General features: G+C 34.5%; 1 protein-coding gene across 3 annotated transcripts in view; it reads right to left on the bottom strand.

Moving 5' to 3' along the window:
• Positions 1-214: 214 nt before the first annotated feature.
• Suco (SUN domain containing ossification factor) overlaps positions 215-19,584 on the bottom strand; it is a 63,594-nt gene continuing 44,224 nt past the window's right edge. For 2 of the 3 annotated variants that reach the window (XM_055624516.1, XM_055624517.1), the window contains 8 exons: positions 19,280-19,370; positions 15,574-16,731; positions 14,450-14,537; positions 12,282-12,386; positions 11,172-11,326; positions 10,636-10,727; positions 3,569-3,624; positions 215-2,179 (listed from right to left, as the gene is read on the bottom strand). In XM_055624516.1, coding sequence (XP_055480491.1) covers positions 1,736-2,179; positions 3,569-3,624; positions 10,636-10,727; positions 11,172-11,326; positions 12,282-12,386; positions 14,450-14,537; positions 15,574-16,731; positions 19,280-19,370 — 2,189 coding nt within the window. In that variant the 3' untranslated portion in view covers positions 215-1,735. The remainder of the gene's footprint in view (positions 2,180-3,568; positions 3,625-10,635; positions 10,728-11,171; positions 11,327-12,281; positions 12,387-14,449; positions 14,538-15,573; positions 16,732-19,279; positions 19,371-19,584) is intronic. The other variant, XM_055624515.1, reaches the window with a different exon arrangement.

Raw genomic sequence — 19,584 nt, 5'->3', positions numbered from 1 at the left:
TTCTCTAGGTAGATATTCATTTTACTAAATATGAGAACTGTCTTTTTAGTGTTTATTAGAAACCATGCTGCTTAGGTAAACGTGTATACTATGGTGCCTGAAATGTGAGCAATGCTGGCATGTTTAGCCTGAAAGATGGCAAAAACCTTAAATCTATGATCAGAGGTATATAATACATTTGTGCAATCTTTGAAAGGATAGAGGAGCCAGTAAGTAATAAAGACAAGTGTTCAGATTTATTTGGAAATTCACAGTTTCTAATGGCACTACAGCTCTGTAGTTACATATTTAAAACCCTCTTTTCACAACACACAGTGTGACCTCCCACTCTAGCTCTGCTCTCATCTGGACTTCTCCAGGGCCTGCTATACCATCAGGCCCTATTGCTCTGAATGGCTAATTGTGCAGACTGGAAAGGGAAAAAAATTTCATCTCCTAAAACATACTGTTAACCTAAAGCAGCAACTTAAACAAAAAAGACTTTAAATAAATCACATTACAAACAATACCAAGAAAGGTATTAGACAAATTTAAAACAATTATTAACAAAAGTGCTCAATAAGTTATAACTTAAATTTTACAACATAAAATGGTCAATTCTCTCAAAAAACAAGCACATTTCACTTTCACTCATCTCTGTACAATCACACATCAGGAAGTCATTTTACTCAGACAGACATTGCCAATTGCTTAGGGGGGAAAAGGACAAATGAAGACAGATGCTGACACCACACACATATATATCTGCACATTATAGCCAACAAAAGCAAACATCAAGGAATCATAATCCTGCTAGACTTAACCAATTAGACTGAATAAGGCCTGACACACTCACTGGCTGATTCCGTGACTATGTACAAAGGCAGTGACTGGACCATGGGAAACCTGGCCTTGGTGAAGTGAAGATTTGGAGGATTAGTGTTTACTGTGAACATTGAGAATTCAGTGTAAAGAAATCATCACAAATAGTTAAGTGTGTTTAAAGGTGAATTTATAATAAATTTGTTTTCAAATACCTGTCATTTCCAAGAAAATATCTTACCATTTCACTGAGTTAGTAACTCAGGAAAAAATAACCCAATCCAACTAAATTAAATGAGACCAAGGGTGAAATCATCACCTTTTATCTAAAAGGACTTTAGAAAATTTCAGCAAGTGTTTACTTCCAGTGAGACTGCTGAGCTATTCTAAGTTGGCAAGTCTTTAGGATCATTATGCAACTGACCCACACTGCTGAGCTTCAGGCACAGACCACCTTAAAGCCTTGTAGTGTTCGCAGCTTCAAAACCTAATAAAAGTCACAAAACAAATCAAATGACAGGAAAAGCTCTCTCTCCTCTCCCAGTGGCATTATAAATAGACAAAAGGCACATAAATATGGGAAGGTGCAAGAAGTGGGAAACAAGCTGAAGGACGAGGTTTAGGCTTTCATTCCTAGCCACCAAAGAACTGGGCTTCCAAATTAATTTTGTCCCAGTAATTATCTGTGAAAAAGCATCTTTATAAAATATCTTCATCCTTATAGGAAGAGATCAGCCTTGTAAAACTGTAGCTCATCAGCAAAGATTGACACAATCCCGTCTTTTTAAAAAGAAAAAAAAAAAAAAAACCCAAAAACAAAAAAACATAATTTCTGAATACTTTCCCCAATATTTTATCCCTCCCCAACCCTTCAAATACCACAGGCTGTTCTTCAAAGAACAAAAAAATCTTCAGTATAAAGGTTCAGTTCCTATTAGATATGTCCCGAGACTGCTGTAACGCCAAATGCTCCCACGGTGATTTCCTTGTTTCCTTTGATTATGTCATGCAGGCTCGGCAATGACCCCGACTTAGTCTGTATAAGAGCTTTTATTAACTTTCCTTGGTCTTGGACTTTAGACCGCCTTCGTTTTAAAGCCCTCTTCTCAGTTTTTGTCTTTTGGGTCTGTCCATTGCACAGACTTGTACAAGCTGAAATGCCACAAAAATAGGACTCTTCTGACTGTGATGAAGTTTCTGAGCTTCCCTCAGATGGAGGGCCCTTGTAAGAAGAGTGATAAACTTCTCCCACATTAGAAAAATCTCTCTGGTTCGTAAAGGGCTTTCTTCCTTTTATGTCTCCATTGGCTATAGGGTGCAATGGATCTGCAGGCTTTATGGTCTCAATCTTTTCAGTTTTGTACTTGCAACGTTTCTTCTGTAACAGAAATAAAAGCATAGAAATTAGCTTCTTATTAGTTATGAGATATAAGAAAAAATTAATACTGCTGATGAGAAGTAAAACAGTTACACACACACACAGTTCTGCTGTGAATAGATAATATCACTGACAACCCACTTTGTAAATGCTAGTCAGCTGAAAGTTTCAATTGCTTATAGCCACTTGGGCCATACATACAGTTAGGCAGAGATAGCTAACATCAGAATGTGTCGAATGTTATACTGGTTACTTTCATGTATATTTTATATATTAACCTTGAAAGGTTTATCCTTGGCTTCTACATGAGAAAAATCAAACTTTAGAGATTTGGATTCCTGCCTAAGTTACACAATAGAATTAAATCCTAACCTACTTAGCACTAACCTGAAATTCTATCACTACAGACAATAATTGCTAATAAAACTGAATATTAATAATTTGACAGGTAAAAAAAGAAAATCAAGACTTTATAGCCAAAAGGAAAAAATCCTAAGAAGGTACTAAGTATTGCCTACTATTTTAATGGGACATGTAAGTAAAGCACAGCCTCTGTTTGTATTCTCATTTTTAAGATAGGGAGATGACCACTGAGAGGTGTGGAGAGGATTATAGACACACTGCTTGCATTGTGCCTAGCATGCAGATGCTCACCAAATTATGACTATCATCCAAGAATCAGCACATTTTTTTTTCTTTAAAGGGTTCAATAATAATATTTTGGACTTTTCAGGCTTCATAAATATCCATTTAATGTATTCTTGGTTTTTACTTTATAATCCTTTAAATATGAGAAAATACCTTCTTGGCTCCTATTTCATACAAAATAGCCCACAGTTTGATGACCCCTCTAAACATTTGTACCACTATTACCAATGAAAATGAACATATGGAAACTGGGAATACAATTCAGTTAGTAAAGAGCTTACATAGTAGGCATGAGGCCCCAGGTTTGATCCTGAGTAAAAAACTCGATGTGGTAACACATGCCTGTAATGCCAGCACCTGTACTCAGAAGGTGCACAGGATCAAAGTCATTCTCAGGTATGTGGCATACATATGACTTTATATCAAATAAACAAATATAAACAAGGAGAAAAAAAGAAAGAAAATTAACATTATGGTTGGGTATGATGGTTCACATCTATTATCCCATCCCTTTAGAGATTTTTGAGTCAGGAGGAATGCAGAGAGTTTGGTGCCACTCAGGGCTAGCCTGAGCTACTTTGAATCTCAAAAGTAAGCAAGCAAACAAAAAAAACAGCAAGGTCAGCAAGGTGGCTTATCAGGTAAAGGCACTTGGTGACAAGAACTCACATTAACATTTCAATGGTTTTTTATTTAGTACCACACAGCTTACAATAGACTGGAAAAGAAAGAGAGTATTACCTTTTTTTCTGGAGAGAACTTGAGGGGTTCTACGATGTACAAATCATTCGGGTCTACTATAAATAAGCAAAAGCGATGTAAAATGAAAAAATGGATTATGCTATGACTAAACACCCAAACCAATATTAGTGATTATTTTATTAATAAAATGGATGATAGGTATCAGGATAACCATTCTTTCTACATTGAAAATTAATAAGCTAGAATGAGCAAGGTGGGCTCTGAATTTGGTCAAAGTTATCTGAAGGTTGGTCATTAACCTCAAAGACAACCAACATTCAAATAAGTACATTCATTTCTATTTTACATTGTAAATGAACAGTTATCAATTAATACAGAAAGGATGCTTTTATGGGAACTGACTTATTCTCCACCTGATGAGAAAAATAACATTAGTAGGCAACCCAATACCAAGCCTACAGCTAATCCCTAGAAGATGTAGTTAGAAAGGTATATTAATGATGTCTGTTAAGAGCTGGAATCACATATAGATGACAGTTAGAAAAACATAAAGAGAGATTTAGGAATGCTTTTTTCTAATCTTTTATAGTTCTGATTAAAACTATTAACTCCAAAATACTGAAACAGTTTGAACATGTAGTTCATGTGACCACATACTCATAAAAAACATTTTGACATGATAAGTAAATTAGATCTACAGATTCATTTTTAAGCTGCAAAAATTCTGGTACTCAAATCACATTTGGACCCTTTGACTTTTCCCTCTAATTACAGGCACATATCTCTAAGCAGAGCTATTGAACTTCAGCCCTATGCAACTTGTTAAAACAATTCATAATCTCACACAGACTAATTTATCATAAAACTTACCAGAAACTTTTAACATGACCAAATCAATGACAACTTGTATTATTAGTCCCAAAAAGCTCTTGAAAAGGTGATTAATACACAGAAGTATACAAAAACATTCTTCTAAATTGGCAGTTCTATCAATCCACTAATTTCCAGATATCTCCACTAATCTAAAGAATTTAATTGCCACTTCTATCAAGCCACTAATTTCTAGTGATCTAAAGATTTCATGATGTCTTCTTCTAGCTGCTGTGTTAGTCCACACTGTAGACAAATGTGGTAGAAAAGGAAAAAAAGCAAAACTAAAACCATAGAATAGCTGCCAAGGACTCTACAACCTAACTCTTTAAATCATCCCTACAAATAATTTTCAAAGTGGGAAAGCACACAAAGAACATAGCATACCCTGAGCAAGGGCACACAGAAACAAGTGAATGAACAGATTTACTGATATTAAGAACGTTTAGCATGATCAAACACAGACTAGCACCATCTAATGGCTGTACCACTGTGAATGTACCCGTTCTCAAGCATGAGCAATAAGGACACTATACTTGAGAGTTTAAATACTAAAAAGCTGAAAAAATACCAAGAAACATAAACAAAACTTTCAAACAAAATATAAAGATTTCCGAGGAACAGAAAATGTGGTAAAAAAATTTAAAACTCAATGGATGAATTTAAGAACAGATTATATGTATCTGTAGACTATGTGGCTTCGAAAAAAAAAACATCCAACAAAACATGTATCATAAGGAAGCACCAGGGGACTAGATTAAGAGCATACACTGTCCTTGCAGAGGACCTCGGCCTACAAAGGCAGCTCCATTTACATTCCCACAGCCACACATACATAACTTTAAAAGAAACATTTTTTAAGAGACAGAAATTTTAAACAGAGCATACAGAGAAGGATTAATAAATTTATGAAATTTGAGACTTAAGACACTGAGGAATAGGTAATATATCTAGAGGAAAAATCATAGCTTACAACTTTCTATTAATCATAATCAAAAGCTATCTATCTAGAGATCTAAAGAGCCCAACAAATCTAACACAGGATTAAAGAAAAGAGACAACAGTAGTTCAAAAGGCCAGTATGGTACACACACCTCTAATTCCAACAGAGGCAGGTAGATCTCTGTGAATCAGAGACCAGCCCTATCTACACAGTGAGTTCCAGGACAGCCAAAGGAAAAAAAAAAAAAAGTAATTCAGAATTTTAGAGATATAATGACAAATGAACATCTTAGAAAAAAAAAATTTAAGACACAAAAGAATTCAGTAAATACAAAAGCACATTCAGAGAAACAAATATAAAATGTAACACCTTGAGTTAGAATTAAGCAGAAAAATAGAACTGAGGTAAAACAATATAAAATGAACAAAATACACAAGTAAACGTGGAAAAGTTGTAAATTGAACAGGATAAGCAAGGTTTAATAAGACCATTGAATTGGTTCAGAAGGAGGCAAACGTGCTTCTTTAGACCAGTAAGTACTTGTACCTTCCTGAAGTGACCAATAAAGACCAATGACTGTATAACTTCTAACCTAAGCATTATATTAGAGAAATAAATATCTAATTCATCCAAATAAAAAGCCTCATATTAAGACAACGGAAGAGAGCACACCAGACTGTCATAACACCAAATGCTCAATCTGTAAAAGTTAAGGTGACGGACTAAATATATATTAATACACCCAAGCATTTAAGGGAAGATGGGTAGATTCTTGAAATTATAATTTAACATTACCAGAAAACTTCATTCCTACAACTTAAACTAAGGACCCTAAACTACTCTCACAAAGAAAATTCTATACCCATGTAACTTTATTAATTCAAAAGAAAGCCTATGATCCATAACTATGGCATATCTCAACAGGATGAATCATGAATTTAATAAGAGATTTTACCTTACACCCATCAGAATGGCTAAGATCAAAAACTCAAATGACAATACAGGCTGGAGAGGATGTGGAGAAAGGGGAACCCTCCTCCATTGCTGGTGGAAATATAAACTTGTACAACCACTTTGGAAATCAATCTGGCACTCTCTCAATTAGGAATAGTGCTTCCTCGAGATCCAGCTATACCACTCCTAGGCATATATCCAAAAGAGGCTCAAGTACACAACAAGGACATTTGTTCAACCATGTTTGTAGCAACTTTATTCGTAATAGCCAGAATCTGGAAACAACCCAGATGTCCCTCAATGGAGGAACGGATACAGAAATTGTGGTACATTTACACAATGGAATACTACTCAGCAATTAAAAACAAGGAAATCATAATATTTGCAGGCACATGGTGGGATCTAGAAAAGAGCATCCCGAGTGAGATATCCCAGATGCAGAAAGACACACATGGTACATACTTACTTATCAGTGGATACTAGACCTATAATATAGAATACACATACTAAACTCTATACACGTAAAGAAGCTAAACAAGGAGGAGGACCCTGGGTAAGATGATCAATCCTTAGTTAGAAAGACAAATAGGATGGACACTGGAAGAAGGAGAAAACAAGAAACAGGACAGGAGCCTGACACGGAGGGCCTCTGAAAGACTCACTACCCAGCAGTGAGTGTATCAATGCAGATGCTGAGACTCATAACCCAACTTTGGGCAGAGTGCAGGGAATCATATGAAAGAAGGGGGAGTTAGTAAGACCTGGAGAGGACAGGAGTTCCACAAGGAGAGCAACAGAACCAAAATATCTGGGGGCACAGGGGTCTTTTCTGAGACTGATACTCCAGGCAAGGACCATTCATGGATATAACCTAGAACCCCTGCTCAGATATAGCCCATGGCAGCTCAATATCCAAGTGGGTACCCTAGTAAGGGGAACAAGGACTATCTCTGACATGAACTCAATGGCTGGCTCTTTGACGCCCCTCCCCCGAGGGAGGAACAGCCTTGCCAAGGCCATAGAGGAGGACAATGCAGCCCAGTCCTTATGAGACCTAATAGGCTAGGATCAGATGGAAGGTGGGGAGGACCTCCCCTATCAGTAGACTTGGAGAGGACCATGGGAGAAAATGAGGGAGGGAAGGTGAGATTGGGAGGGGACAAGGGAGTGGGCTACAGTTGGGATACAAAACAAATGTAATTAATGTAAAAAATAAAAATTTAATTAGAAAAAGAAGATGAATGACAAGAAAGAAAAAAACAGAAGCAGCATCTGAAACAGTAAGATGTGAATTTCTTGAAATTCTGGTTTTTGGGGGAGAGAATCAGATGTAATTCTTATCTTGTTCATGAATTCTTCAAAAGAGGAGAAATAAACAAGCAAAACTAGGGAAAATTCTTGTCCACAGACCTACCTTGCAAGAAATATTAATAGTTCAGAAAGAAAAAATAAGAAAAGAGAACATAATTGTTTTCTTATCCTTAACTGGTTAACAGGTAATTATGTCCAAATTAATACTAATATGTTTTTATATGTGTGTATAAGCTATACATGTAGTATGTGCATAAGCAGATTGACAGCAATAATTCAAGTGATGGGAGGGAGGATTTAGGATTACTTTGTTGCTGTAACTATACCTGTGAAAAGGTATGGCTTTATTTGAAAGTGGAGGTGGGTTAGTCGTCAATGTAGATTGTAAACAAGCAACCATTAGAGTAACTGTATAAAAAAAATTATGTTGGACATGCTAACAAAAAGAATCAGGTAAAATAATCAATTATAACCAAAGAGTAGAAATAAATAATATAGAGGACAAATGAAACACAATAATATGTTAATATCTAACTATGTCAAAATCATTTTTAAAATCAGTAGTCTAAATAAATTAATTAATTAAAGGGGACTACCAGTCAATCAGGGAATGAGATCCAACAATACATGAACTAAAAAATCATTTAAATACAAAAGAGCAGCTATAATCATTTGAGACAAAGCAGACTTTTGACCTAGAAAAAAAATTACATGACTAAGGTGTCAATACTCCAAGAAGACACAATGATCATAAATGCATACACATTTAACAATAGGGCATCACAGTATGCAAGTATTGGTCAAGCGATTTTTTTTAAACAAGGGTACTTAGACTACTCTCAATGGGAAACGGATAATCTAGCCAACAAACTGTGCAGAGAAAAACAGACCCTTATGTCATATATAAAAATTAACAAGTACAGTGAAGATCTAAACCTATAAAACTAGGGAAATAAAAACAAAAGTTTTAGGATCCTGGGCTTCACAAAGACTTCCTTCTTAGATAGCACACTAAAAGTACAGACAACAAAAGCAAAATGGATAGTGAAAAAGCTATGTGCAGAAAGGGATAAAATATTTGTAAATCATGTATTACATTTATGTTTATTTGCTAGTGTACACGATATGTGTATACATATATGAGCATTATATGTGTGTATGTGTATATACACATACATATATGTATACATATATAAATACACAATGAATTAAAGAAATACAAATAAAAATCACAGTAGGATATCCCACAGATATTAGCATAGCTATTATTAGAAGAAAAAGCAAAATCTAACATGCATTAAGATATGGATACAATGGAACTCTGCTGCTGGAGTTGTAAGGCAGTACAGAAACTATGGAAGATATGGAGATTACTCAAAAAGAAAAACAATACTGTCACACGACCTAGCTACCCCATTTGTAGTTATATTCAAGAAGACCCAAAGAATCAAAGATGTGTTTGTATACCCATGTTTACAGCAGCATTACTTAACACAGCAAAGAGAGGACGCTACTTAACTCCTCATCAAAACAGATGGTTGATAAGATGGCTCCCTGGGTAAAGACACCTGAGTTTGATTCCTAGGACCACAGGTCCATGGCAGAAGGAGAGAACTGACTCCCAAAACTGTCCCCTGCCCTCCACATGCAGATGTTCACATGTGTACACACAAATGAAATAAAACAAAAAGAAAAAAGTGAAGAAAACATTATACACAAAAGAGACTATCACTCAACTTTTAAAAGGAAATCTTATGGCCTACTTTAACTTGGATAAACCCCGAAAATATATTATATAAAAGAAACCATGCACCAAGACAAAGACTGCACCATTCCACGGATATGGGGTATTTAAAGAAGTTAAATTCAAAGGAACACACAATATACAATAATATTTAGAAGGCGTTAGGTACAAGCCCCAAATTATTACATGTGAAACAACTGAAAATGCGGGGAGGAAGCTATCTAAAGCTGATGGGAGGTTATTCACTTCCATTTTTGTTGGCAGATATATGGACAAGTTGACTTAAAGATAAATAATGGCATCAAAATGAAAATAGTTAAAAGGTAAATGTTAATTTGCAGCATTTGTACAGTATAATACTAACTAGAATTAGAGTAAATGGCATGGTGACATGGTAACACAATAATTAGGTGTTAAAATACTGGTTACACCGGGAGGGAAAAACATACAAAGTAATTTCTGAGGTGCTAGACTGCACTCCAATTTTTAATTAGGATGTGGTCATATCAGCATATTGATTTTGTAAAAAATTCTCTAAGCTTAGTAAAGGCGCATGGAGTGAATTAAGTCTACAAAGTTTATACTAATGAAACTCAGGTATGATTATTTGAAGGATATAATGGAAACATTCTACTTAATTACTAAAATCCTAAAGAAAGGCTGAACAGCTATTTAGAAAGCACCCTTAAATGACTATAAAATTAACTGGTTATTTTACTATTGCTATGAGAATAAATTTCTATGCTTCTTAATAAGCACTAATTACAAAGGAGCTAAAGCAGGAAAATAATCACTCAGTATACATCTGTTTACCCAAATGCTAGCATGTCTTGAATGGAAACAAATTATAAACTCTTGGCTATAAAAGTGCCTCAAAAGTCCTAAACTAGAGACAAAAGGGTCCTACCTGCACAAGGAGGAGGCAGGAAAGCACAGGGTGCTATGGGAGCACAGTGAGCATTCAGGTTCTCCATAGCTGCTCAACTTTCTCAAACAGCCCTTTCTAAAAAGAAATACTTCTAAACAGGAGCATGTGCAAACAAAACTATTCATTGCTAATTAAAACTAAGTCCCCCTCCCAACCCTTTGGGCTTTCAAAGGAACAAAGAGGTTTAAAGTATGAAAATGATAAAGTGGCTTTGACTAGCACAAACACAAAGATAACTTCATATTTTGCTTGCAGATGGTCACAAACACAGCATGTACATTATACTTATGTCAGAAGCCAGTTTCATATATAAAAAAATATATGCATATGCATTTATTATATCCACAGAAATCTACCTTCTTTGCCAGTAAACTGTAGAGATTTGGATCTGATGAGTGGGAATGATGTTCTTCTTTTCAAATTCATGTCATCATATGAAGAGAAACACCTAATACATTAAGAAAACACCATCGCACACAATGAGTATATGGTAACCTACTGTATCACCTATGTAAGTGGAGGATATTGAGAACTGCGTAACATGTGGAACAAGCCTAAATTAACATACCAATTACTGCTAACCCGAGTAATAAAACAAATCTTCTCTAAAGATCATATCTTACAATGTTGCTTCTTTTCCACCTTTGAATGTCAGATTTGAACACCGTTCTCAAACAAAATAATTCAAAGGTTTGATGCATGCATTATTAATTTCTCTTGATTATTCAGACCTGTCTCCATGTATAGTTACCATCCTGCTACAGAATGTTTTTAATATTTTGATTTCAAGAGGGAAACTACTTAATGTCCCTTTCTCTGCCTCGTACTTCTTTGAGAAAAACAAAACAGTGGTGAAAGAAAGAAGAAAACTGAAATATAATTTTACCCGTACCTTTTAGGGCTTGGATACTGATTACTTTTAGGAAGTTTTGAAATGTAATCTCCATCAAATTGAGAAGTGTTTCGACAACGTTGCATACAGAGCATCAGTCCCAAGACAACACATAAAACCAAAGACATGACAAGGTAACTCTGTCGATCTGAAACCTGAAAAGATAAACAATAACATAAAAACATAAACAATAAAAATAATGTTAAAGAATATACTAAAATTCAAAGAACAAGTAATTTTAAACAGTCAATGTGCTCCAAAACCACAAATAGGAGCACACTGCTTGAAAACAAACTACAGACGTTTGTTCTTTTACTGTTTTCTCCCCATCTAATTTTCTTGAAAAAAATTTTCAAACCTATGAAATAGGTATAAAAACAGTACAGTAAGCATATTTATGCTTTAGACTTATGCTCATCCCTTAACATTCTGGTGACTAGTTTGTCTTTCCATCTACACTCTTCCTCAGGGATAAGCGTGCTAACACACTACATACAAGTGAACCACTACTTAGTTATCAACCCTCCCCCAGACTCGACCTTAATTCCTTATCCTCGCATACCCAATATTTCATTAAGTCTTATTTTTCTACCTCTTAAATATATACTTATTCAATTAACCTCCTATTATTTTCTACTTCCAAAATCCTAGTTCAAGTTAACTAGTACCAAGTTACTGCAATTGCTTCCTACTAAGTTTCCTTCTTGTTTCTGCTTTTGTCTTTAAAACAGATAATTCTCAGCAGGGCAAAAAATGAGGAATTTCTCAATATGTTAAGCACTATTGGGATGATCCAGGTATTTTCTTTACTTAATAATTTCCAATGATTTGCAATGCTCAGAATAAAAATCACACTAAATTTCTTTTTCTAAAAGGCCTGACAGAATTAACATGATACCTGCCTTATAGGTAAGAGCAAATCATAAAAGCCATACTTTATAAAGACTATCATAACATAGTTCCCCTACAATAAAATACCACATGTTGATGTTCTGAAAAAGTTCTACAAAGTGACAGTTTCGTTTGGCTCAAGCTTTGAACTATTATGTTCATGTTTACAAGCCTGCTTCCTAGGTATACTGTGTCTTTCACAGGCAGCTGAACAATTACCTCCCGTTTTAATTCTGCTACAGTTGCTGATAAGTTTGAAACAAGATGTGTCATGTCGGTCAGTTGTGCCTGTAGCAAGTGGATAGCTTCAGTTTGCCGCTGATCCTATAACAAAAGATGATTTTTCTTTATATTTTATCTGTACATTAACTACATTATAAATTCAGGTAAAACGTGTATTTTTGCAAAGATGGTAATAGACAAATACAATTCTGATGAAAAGTTTTAAAAAATATAAAACACTTAAGAATCTGGGATTGTGCTCAATACTCCCCTAAAACAGAACTATTCTGTCATTTACTGCAAAATGCCATGTAGTAGGATACAGAATAACATGTAACAGAAGCTAGTGAACTGATAGGCAGGAACTAGTGTATCACCAGCTACATAACTGCTACTTTGACCAAGTGTTTTTTAAAGCAAAACAGTCAGTAGAAAGACAAGCTGAAACTTTTTTGAAGCTGGTTTCTGGATACAAAGTATTTTTATGTGAAAAAAATGTAATCTTTCTTTTCATAGCAAAATACAACAGAACACAGGATGTCAGACCTACAACTGGTCATCTAGTTGATGCTATACTCCTACCAATGAAAAGAAGGCCAACAAAGTCACCTTTCTGTATTTATTTCAGAAACTTCTATACTTAACATATCTTTATCTAAATTATTATTCTAATGCATATTGGGTATCAGGCAAATGATAGTAAAAATTTGAACCAATTAATAAATCTAGGGGAAAAAAAGGCAGGAAGAGTCTAGGAAACTGAAAACTCTTAACTTAAGTACCTGATAGAAACTACAAAACCACTTATTTTTCCAGACCTAAGATTTTTTCAAGTTTATATGAAAAACAGTTTTAAGCCTCAACTGTGATTAAGGGAAGAGGGGTATATAAAACTAACAAAGGGATTTATTACTGTAAACCTTTGGTTGTTTCTAGTATAGTTTACCTTTTAAAAATACTATGTTAATGATTTATTAAATTATTTCTTTTTAAATCCAACTCACATACCAGACTGATTAGCCTGAGATAGTAAGAAATACCTAAAGACAAGCTTAAACTGGTTAACACTTCTAATCAATACATTTATTAAGATTATAAGAACATGAAAAGCTTTTATAGTGGTGTTTGAAACATAATATACATATACTATATATAAAGCAGGGAAAATAAAGGAGGTATCTGATTAAAGCTCAATATAGTTCTTGATTGTAACAGCACACATATCATATTCTAAAGTGTAATACTGAAAATTTTTCCTGTTATTATTATCTACATCTGGCCAAGAGGTAAATAAATAAAAAAGATGGAAGGATCAAAAAGAAAAAATAACCGTAAAACATCCTACAGTTTTATCAAAATGCAGAAACTGTATACACAAAATATAATATTCAATGTTCAAATTTTTTTCTACATAATGATATCAATAGCTAGATAATTTCCCAAGCATGATGACATCATATCCAAGGTCAATCATTAGCTATCAGAGGAAAATGTAAATAAGCACTACTTTTGCTACTTACATCCTACCAAAGTCAATGGATATTTATATCAAGAGTAATATGTAACCAGAGGAGTCATTATGGAGAACAGTATGAAATTACTCTAATTTCACTGCTGGACATGTAGCCAAAGGAGATAAAAACACTTTCCAGTATTTATGGCAGAATTATTCATAATAAGTAAATTATGTTATCAATTCAGATGCCTTTCAGTGAATGAACGAACAATGAATAGTGGCATATTTACAAAATGGGATACTATTCAGCCATAAAAAAGAGTATCATTGCTTATAGCAATGTGGATCAATATGAAGGCCATTACTACAAGTGAAATAACCACACACAGAAAGACATGACTGATATACTCTCACTCATTTGTGGAAATTATTAAGTCAATCTATATAGAAGAACACAAGGTGAGAAGATGAAAAGTTCAATAAAGAGCACCACAGCAGAGTAAAAGCATTTCTTCTCTAGCATAGTGGAAAACCACTGGCTAAAGTAATTTATGACATATTTGAAACTACAGACTACTGACAATGGTTGAAGTGACTTATTACCCTATTACATGCTATCCATGCACACTGATTACAATACACACCACAAAAATGTATGAATATCACATTACATTTTTAAAAGTATATATACAACAAAGAAGAAACTAACCTGTTCTTCTGCTATCCTTGAAGTATTTTGAAGCTTTACTATTGTTTTATTGAAAGCCTTTTGCATTTCTTCCATTTGTTTTCGGTACCTATAGAATAAGAACTTCTTTAAATCCACTCTCTGATTCATTAAATACTAGAAAAATAATTCTGATTTTGAGATTGGACAATCAGATTTTCTCAAAATGACCTATTCAGTACCTATCCAATACAGTAACACATACAAAAGATATAATCAACAGATCCTGAACATCAAGTCTATTCTTTTCATTGCTCTAAAAAACTTAATGTGATTCCTTTAGGATGGAGTACAGTAGGCAAAGGCCAGAAACAAACTCCCTTTCTGATACCTTACTGACATCTCATTAAAAGCATTTCAATTTAAGATGCAGAAGAAAAAGTCTACATCAAGAACTCTACACATTTGGGATGGCAAATGTAGGGGGCAAGAAAGTCTAGGATAGATACACGACATTTATGGAACATGAACAGAATACAGGTATAAAAACAAGAAGACTGAATGATCATTGCATAAGTGTACTGACACTCAGTAATAAAAGGATATAAATTATGACACAGAACTGAGATTCTGTGATCTGTATAAAATATGTGCTGATTATAAATGCTGCACAACCATCAACTCTGATTTACTTTAGTCTTTACATGCCTAAGCTCTTAAATACCTGGTCAAGATGCACTACAAGCCTTAAGGTAGTTGTCCCATGTTCTCTCTGGGAATCAGTAAAATTGTAAGAGTCAAGCAATAGAAGGAAAGTGAAGCTGGACATGCTAGCATATGCCTACAATCCCAGTTAATATGCTGATAGGAAGATCACATAAGCACGAGAGTGAATGACTAATCTCAGCAACACAGTAAGAACACAAAAATTATAAAAGAGAAAAGAGACAGAAAATTTCTTAGCCAATAATAATGGCATGTCACTAAGTACTTAGAAAAACAAAAACAATGACAATTCTGGAAAGCTTTGAACACTAAGTGGCTTTCACTTTTTTTTTTCCAGTTAAAGTCATGCTTACTACTTCACCACAATGTCCTTGTAGATCACACTTGGCTACTAAACTTATCATGTACAATGAGTTGTGCAAATGTGTAAAAAAGTTTACCTTTGACTAAGCTCCTCCAGATAGCGACCACTGAGAGACATGTTAACTTCTAAGGCTTTAATACGATTATTTAGTCTCATAAATACTGACTCCTTCTGATTTGATCCATGTACCAGATTTCCATTACCATAGCCCAGATCTGTAGAATTCTGTAATTCAGCGTAGAAATCTGTAGCTGTCCTCTGTAACCCTCTTAAAAGAGCATCTTCTGGAGATTGTTCATCTTCTTTTACTTCAGGCAATGAAGGATCCATAACTGGAGTCACTATATGCTTTGGCGCATCAGCTATACTCATTTTGATTTCCCCATCTTCACTCTCTGGCACAGTGGCTATGTTTGTAAGTGGTGGTACCACTGTTTCAGAGAGCTTGGGGACAACTTCTGTGGAGGATATATCTTCATTCGCAGTATTGTCCATTACCTCATTAACTTTACTTGTTTCAATAACAGAGGCCTTCTCTGCAGAACTAAAGCCCTCAAGCTTTTTTGCCATTTCATCATCAAATTTAACAGAATTCTCTTGGGGCATCACTTGTGATAGTTTATGTCCTCCCTCATATTTAAAAGACTCAGATTCTTCTACTTTAGGCAGTGAATTTATTTCTGGAGTAACATCTAGGAGAAGAGACTGAGAAAGAGTTTGAGGATGGCTTGGTTCAAGTTCAATTGCGTCCACTGTGCGATTCATCAAATCACCCTGCTGCACACTACTTAAGTCATCAAGAACAACAGTTTCAGCTTCCCTTTCCATGTTCTCGGTATCCACATCTCCACTGGGAGGCTGCAGCACTGAAACCTCTACTGATTCTACAGGAAGTAGTAATGATGGCTGAGGTGACACAAAATCTTTTCCTTTACTCATAGCAGTTCTACTGCGTTGTCGATAAAGAGCAATTCTAACTGAGCACCATTTATATATGTACTCCGAAAAACTAGAAATACAACAAATCGAGGTCAGTTCACTACAAAGTATTTGTGTCTCAGACTCAAACCAGGATGACGACTCATCCTCCTGTTCACCACTGCCCAAAAGGGTGACTGTAGATGGACTCGCTTCCTCTTCTTCCTCCTGAACCAGCTGTACAATTGGGCTCTCTCTTGGAGAATCTGCTGTTGATGGTTCTGTATCATGTGTATGGTCTTCCTTGATTACGTATCTAGAAACATACATACATAATTACAAATCACTTAAATTAGAACCCTAATATTAAAATAAGCTTAGGAAAAATGTATTAGGCACAACATAAAAGAAGACTGGGATTACAGAAGAAATGCTAAATACAAATCTGTACTCAAATGTTTGATCAGTTTTCCCCATAAAATATTTTCCATTATATTAAAAAATGTATTTAAGTCGGAAATAGCAACACAAAGTCCACTTACCAAGTAACCAAATAGGTAGCTCAGAACACTATTTTAATATCACATTTGCTTCCTTTTAATGTTTTTCTCTAAATAAGTGAATATTTCTCTTCCCTGTGTGTACACTGTACCTTTTTCCATAACATACTAACTCATTAAAAACCTCACCACCACTCTTTACAGATTAGAAATTAAGAAACCCAAGAGCTACAACTAGAACCAGGATTCCTAATATCATCCGCAGAAGGAGCTGAAGGTCTCAAAGATGGTTCTGTAGATGCTGTGAGTAATCACCACACAGAAGACTACCTGCTTTTAAGGAAATACAATGTCAACACCACCTGTTCTAGTTTTCTTTCTAAAAGACCTGACCACAACTAGTAAAAAGTCCTGGCTCATCATAAATCAACAGTGTCATTAAGTCTGTCTCACCATTATCTCTAGAGTAGGGCCATGTGGTTGAGCCTAGACAGAAGTGGAATAGTAGAAACTGGGTTATAAATTACAATGCCCACAGTTCTGTCTGAGATAAAGACAATTTCTAAGTACAACCTTAAAGAACAAATGAAAAATCTGAAAAAGTCAGGCAATACGAATACCAAAATTGAATTATCTTTATATTCAAACTTTCAAGTAGAGACTTCCATCACTTGACAAAAGCAAAGGCAAAGAGCATCTAAGAGGAAGATTTCCATTTCTGCTGAGAGCAAAATAACCAATTAAAATAAAACAATAAGTGATGCTTCGCTTAACAAAAAGTTATCTACAGCCATATAAATCCATTTAGAACCTGAATAGGTTTCCTACATATTCAAGTGGCACATCACCTACTAGTTATATAACAAACGGTGACAGTAAAAAGGAGCAATGTCTAAAGAAAGGAGAAAATAAAACTCAACTTGGTAAATATTAAGTTACATAATGTACATATTCTAGTCTGTTAGAGTTAAAATGCACTTAGAAATGAAAGTGACAACTTCCATAAATTTAATAGTAATATTGGGAGTATTTTGTTTTTGTTATCTTACCAAATGACTGCTATATAATCATTTGAAAAGGTTAAGGTACATAAATTAAACTTTAAGTAAAACTTATTCAATGATACATATTAAAAGCCAGTGAGGTGGCATGTGCCTACAAATCCAGTACTTGGAAGAAAGAGACAGGAGGATTACAAGTTTGGGGCCAAGATGAACTACATAGAGAGATTCTGTCTCAAAGAAGTCCCTATTTGTGTTTGCATCTGTGCAAATCTATGTGTGTATAAATAAAAATAGCTTGCTTAGTTTGTTAAAAAAAAAAAAAAAGTATGTTAACTGAAGAAGCCTAGCTATAAAATCAAGAATAGCAATTACACCCCAGACAATTAGAAACACTAAGAATGTCTTTATTACTAATAGATATTTTTAGGTCCTTTTTAAGAATCAGTAACATATATGCTAAATTTCTCACTCCAACTATCCAATAAATATCTCCAGTAACTTTCAAAATATAAATATCTTACTACTTTTCAAAGCACAAGATCACTTTTTAATTAGTATGCTATTTGGAAATTACAGTTCAAAGTATATTTACTGCAATTGATTTCCTACTATCGTAAAGTAGTTCAAATTCAAATATCCTTTCTACTGGAGTTCCTTAGAGAAAAACATTTTAAAAATCTAATAACCATAACCCACTGGCCAAATCACTGAGTTTACTGTTTACTATAGATAATATGTACCTATAATGTAAATGTCTTTGGTAAGAACCTTCACCCCCAAAATGAAGTCATTTTATGTTATGTTACCTATATTCATAACACTGCCCAAAGTTATCAAGAAAAAAAAGAAGATATTTCATGTTACAGATATTACACAACACTGCCCAAAGTGCTACTACAAAATCTATACAAATCATTTTGAGAAAGGGAACAAATTACTTTGCTGTATGATGAACAAAATTCAAGAACTACTGCTCTAGATATTTTGGGTAGCCTTTATGGCCTTTATGCATATATACATATGCAATGCTTTCAAACTTGAACTTAATAAAAAGCCTTTGAAATTTGTCCTCAAGCCTAGAGTAATACCTTCAGTAAAAAAATATTTTTTTCTTAAGATTCAATGTGTGAAAGGAATACATAATTCCAAAACAGCAAGTGTGTGGTCTGAAATGCAATGTATTTTTAATACATCTCTACATGAAAAGAAGAAGCAACTGAAAAGTGTTCTAAGCAGCTGCAGGAATGTCTGTCCTATGACTCGGGCTCTCTTACAGATGACTATATATAAACAACAGCTCTTTTTGGCATTAATAAACTCAGCTCTGTTTTAATAGAACTAATGTCGCAGTATAACTTACTCAGGTGATGGAACAGGAGTTGAAACACGAGTTGATTCAGGCATTTTAGGTGCAGTTGTGGCAGTGGCATTCTCAGATATACTTTTATTTCCTATTTTAAGAAAGATGCCCATATTGAGTTCAATGTTTAAAAGCTGTACCATAAAATATTTTGCTGTAACAAATAAATAGCTTTAGCCTCTCAGGGAAAAATAAAAGGTCAAATATATGAGCTACTTACTGAGGTGTTTTTTGTTTTTGTTTTTGTTTTTAATCTAAGTTCTCTTAGAAAGACATGACTGAACATGATCACAACTATCAAGAAT

This window comes from Psammomys obesus, unplaced genomic scaffold (assembly GCF_907164565.1).
Source record: "Psammomys obesus unplaced genomic scaffold, mPsaObe1.curated_primary_1811, whole genome shotgun sequence".
Lineage (NCBI taxonomy): Eukaryota > Metazoa > Chordata > Mammalia > Rodentia > Muridae > Psammomys > Psammomys obesus.
The sequence above is the reverse complement of the archived record's forward strand: the minus strand, read 5'-3'. Positions and strand labels throughout refer to the sequence as shown.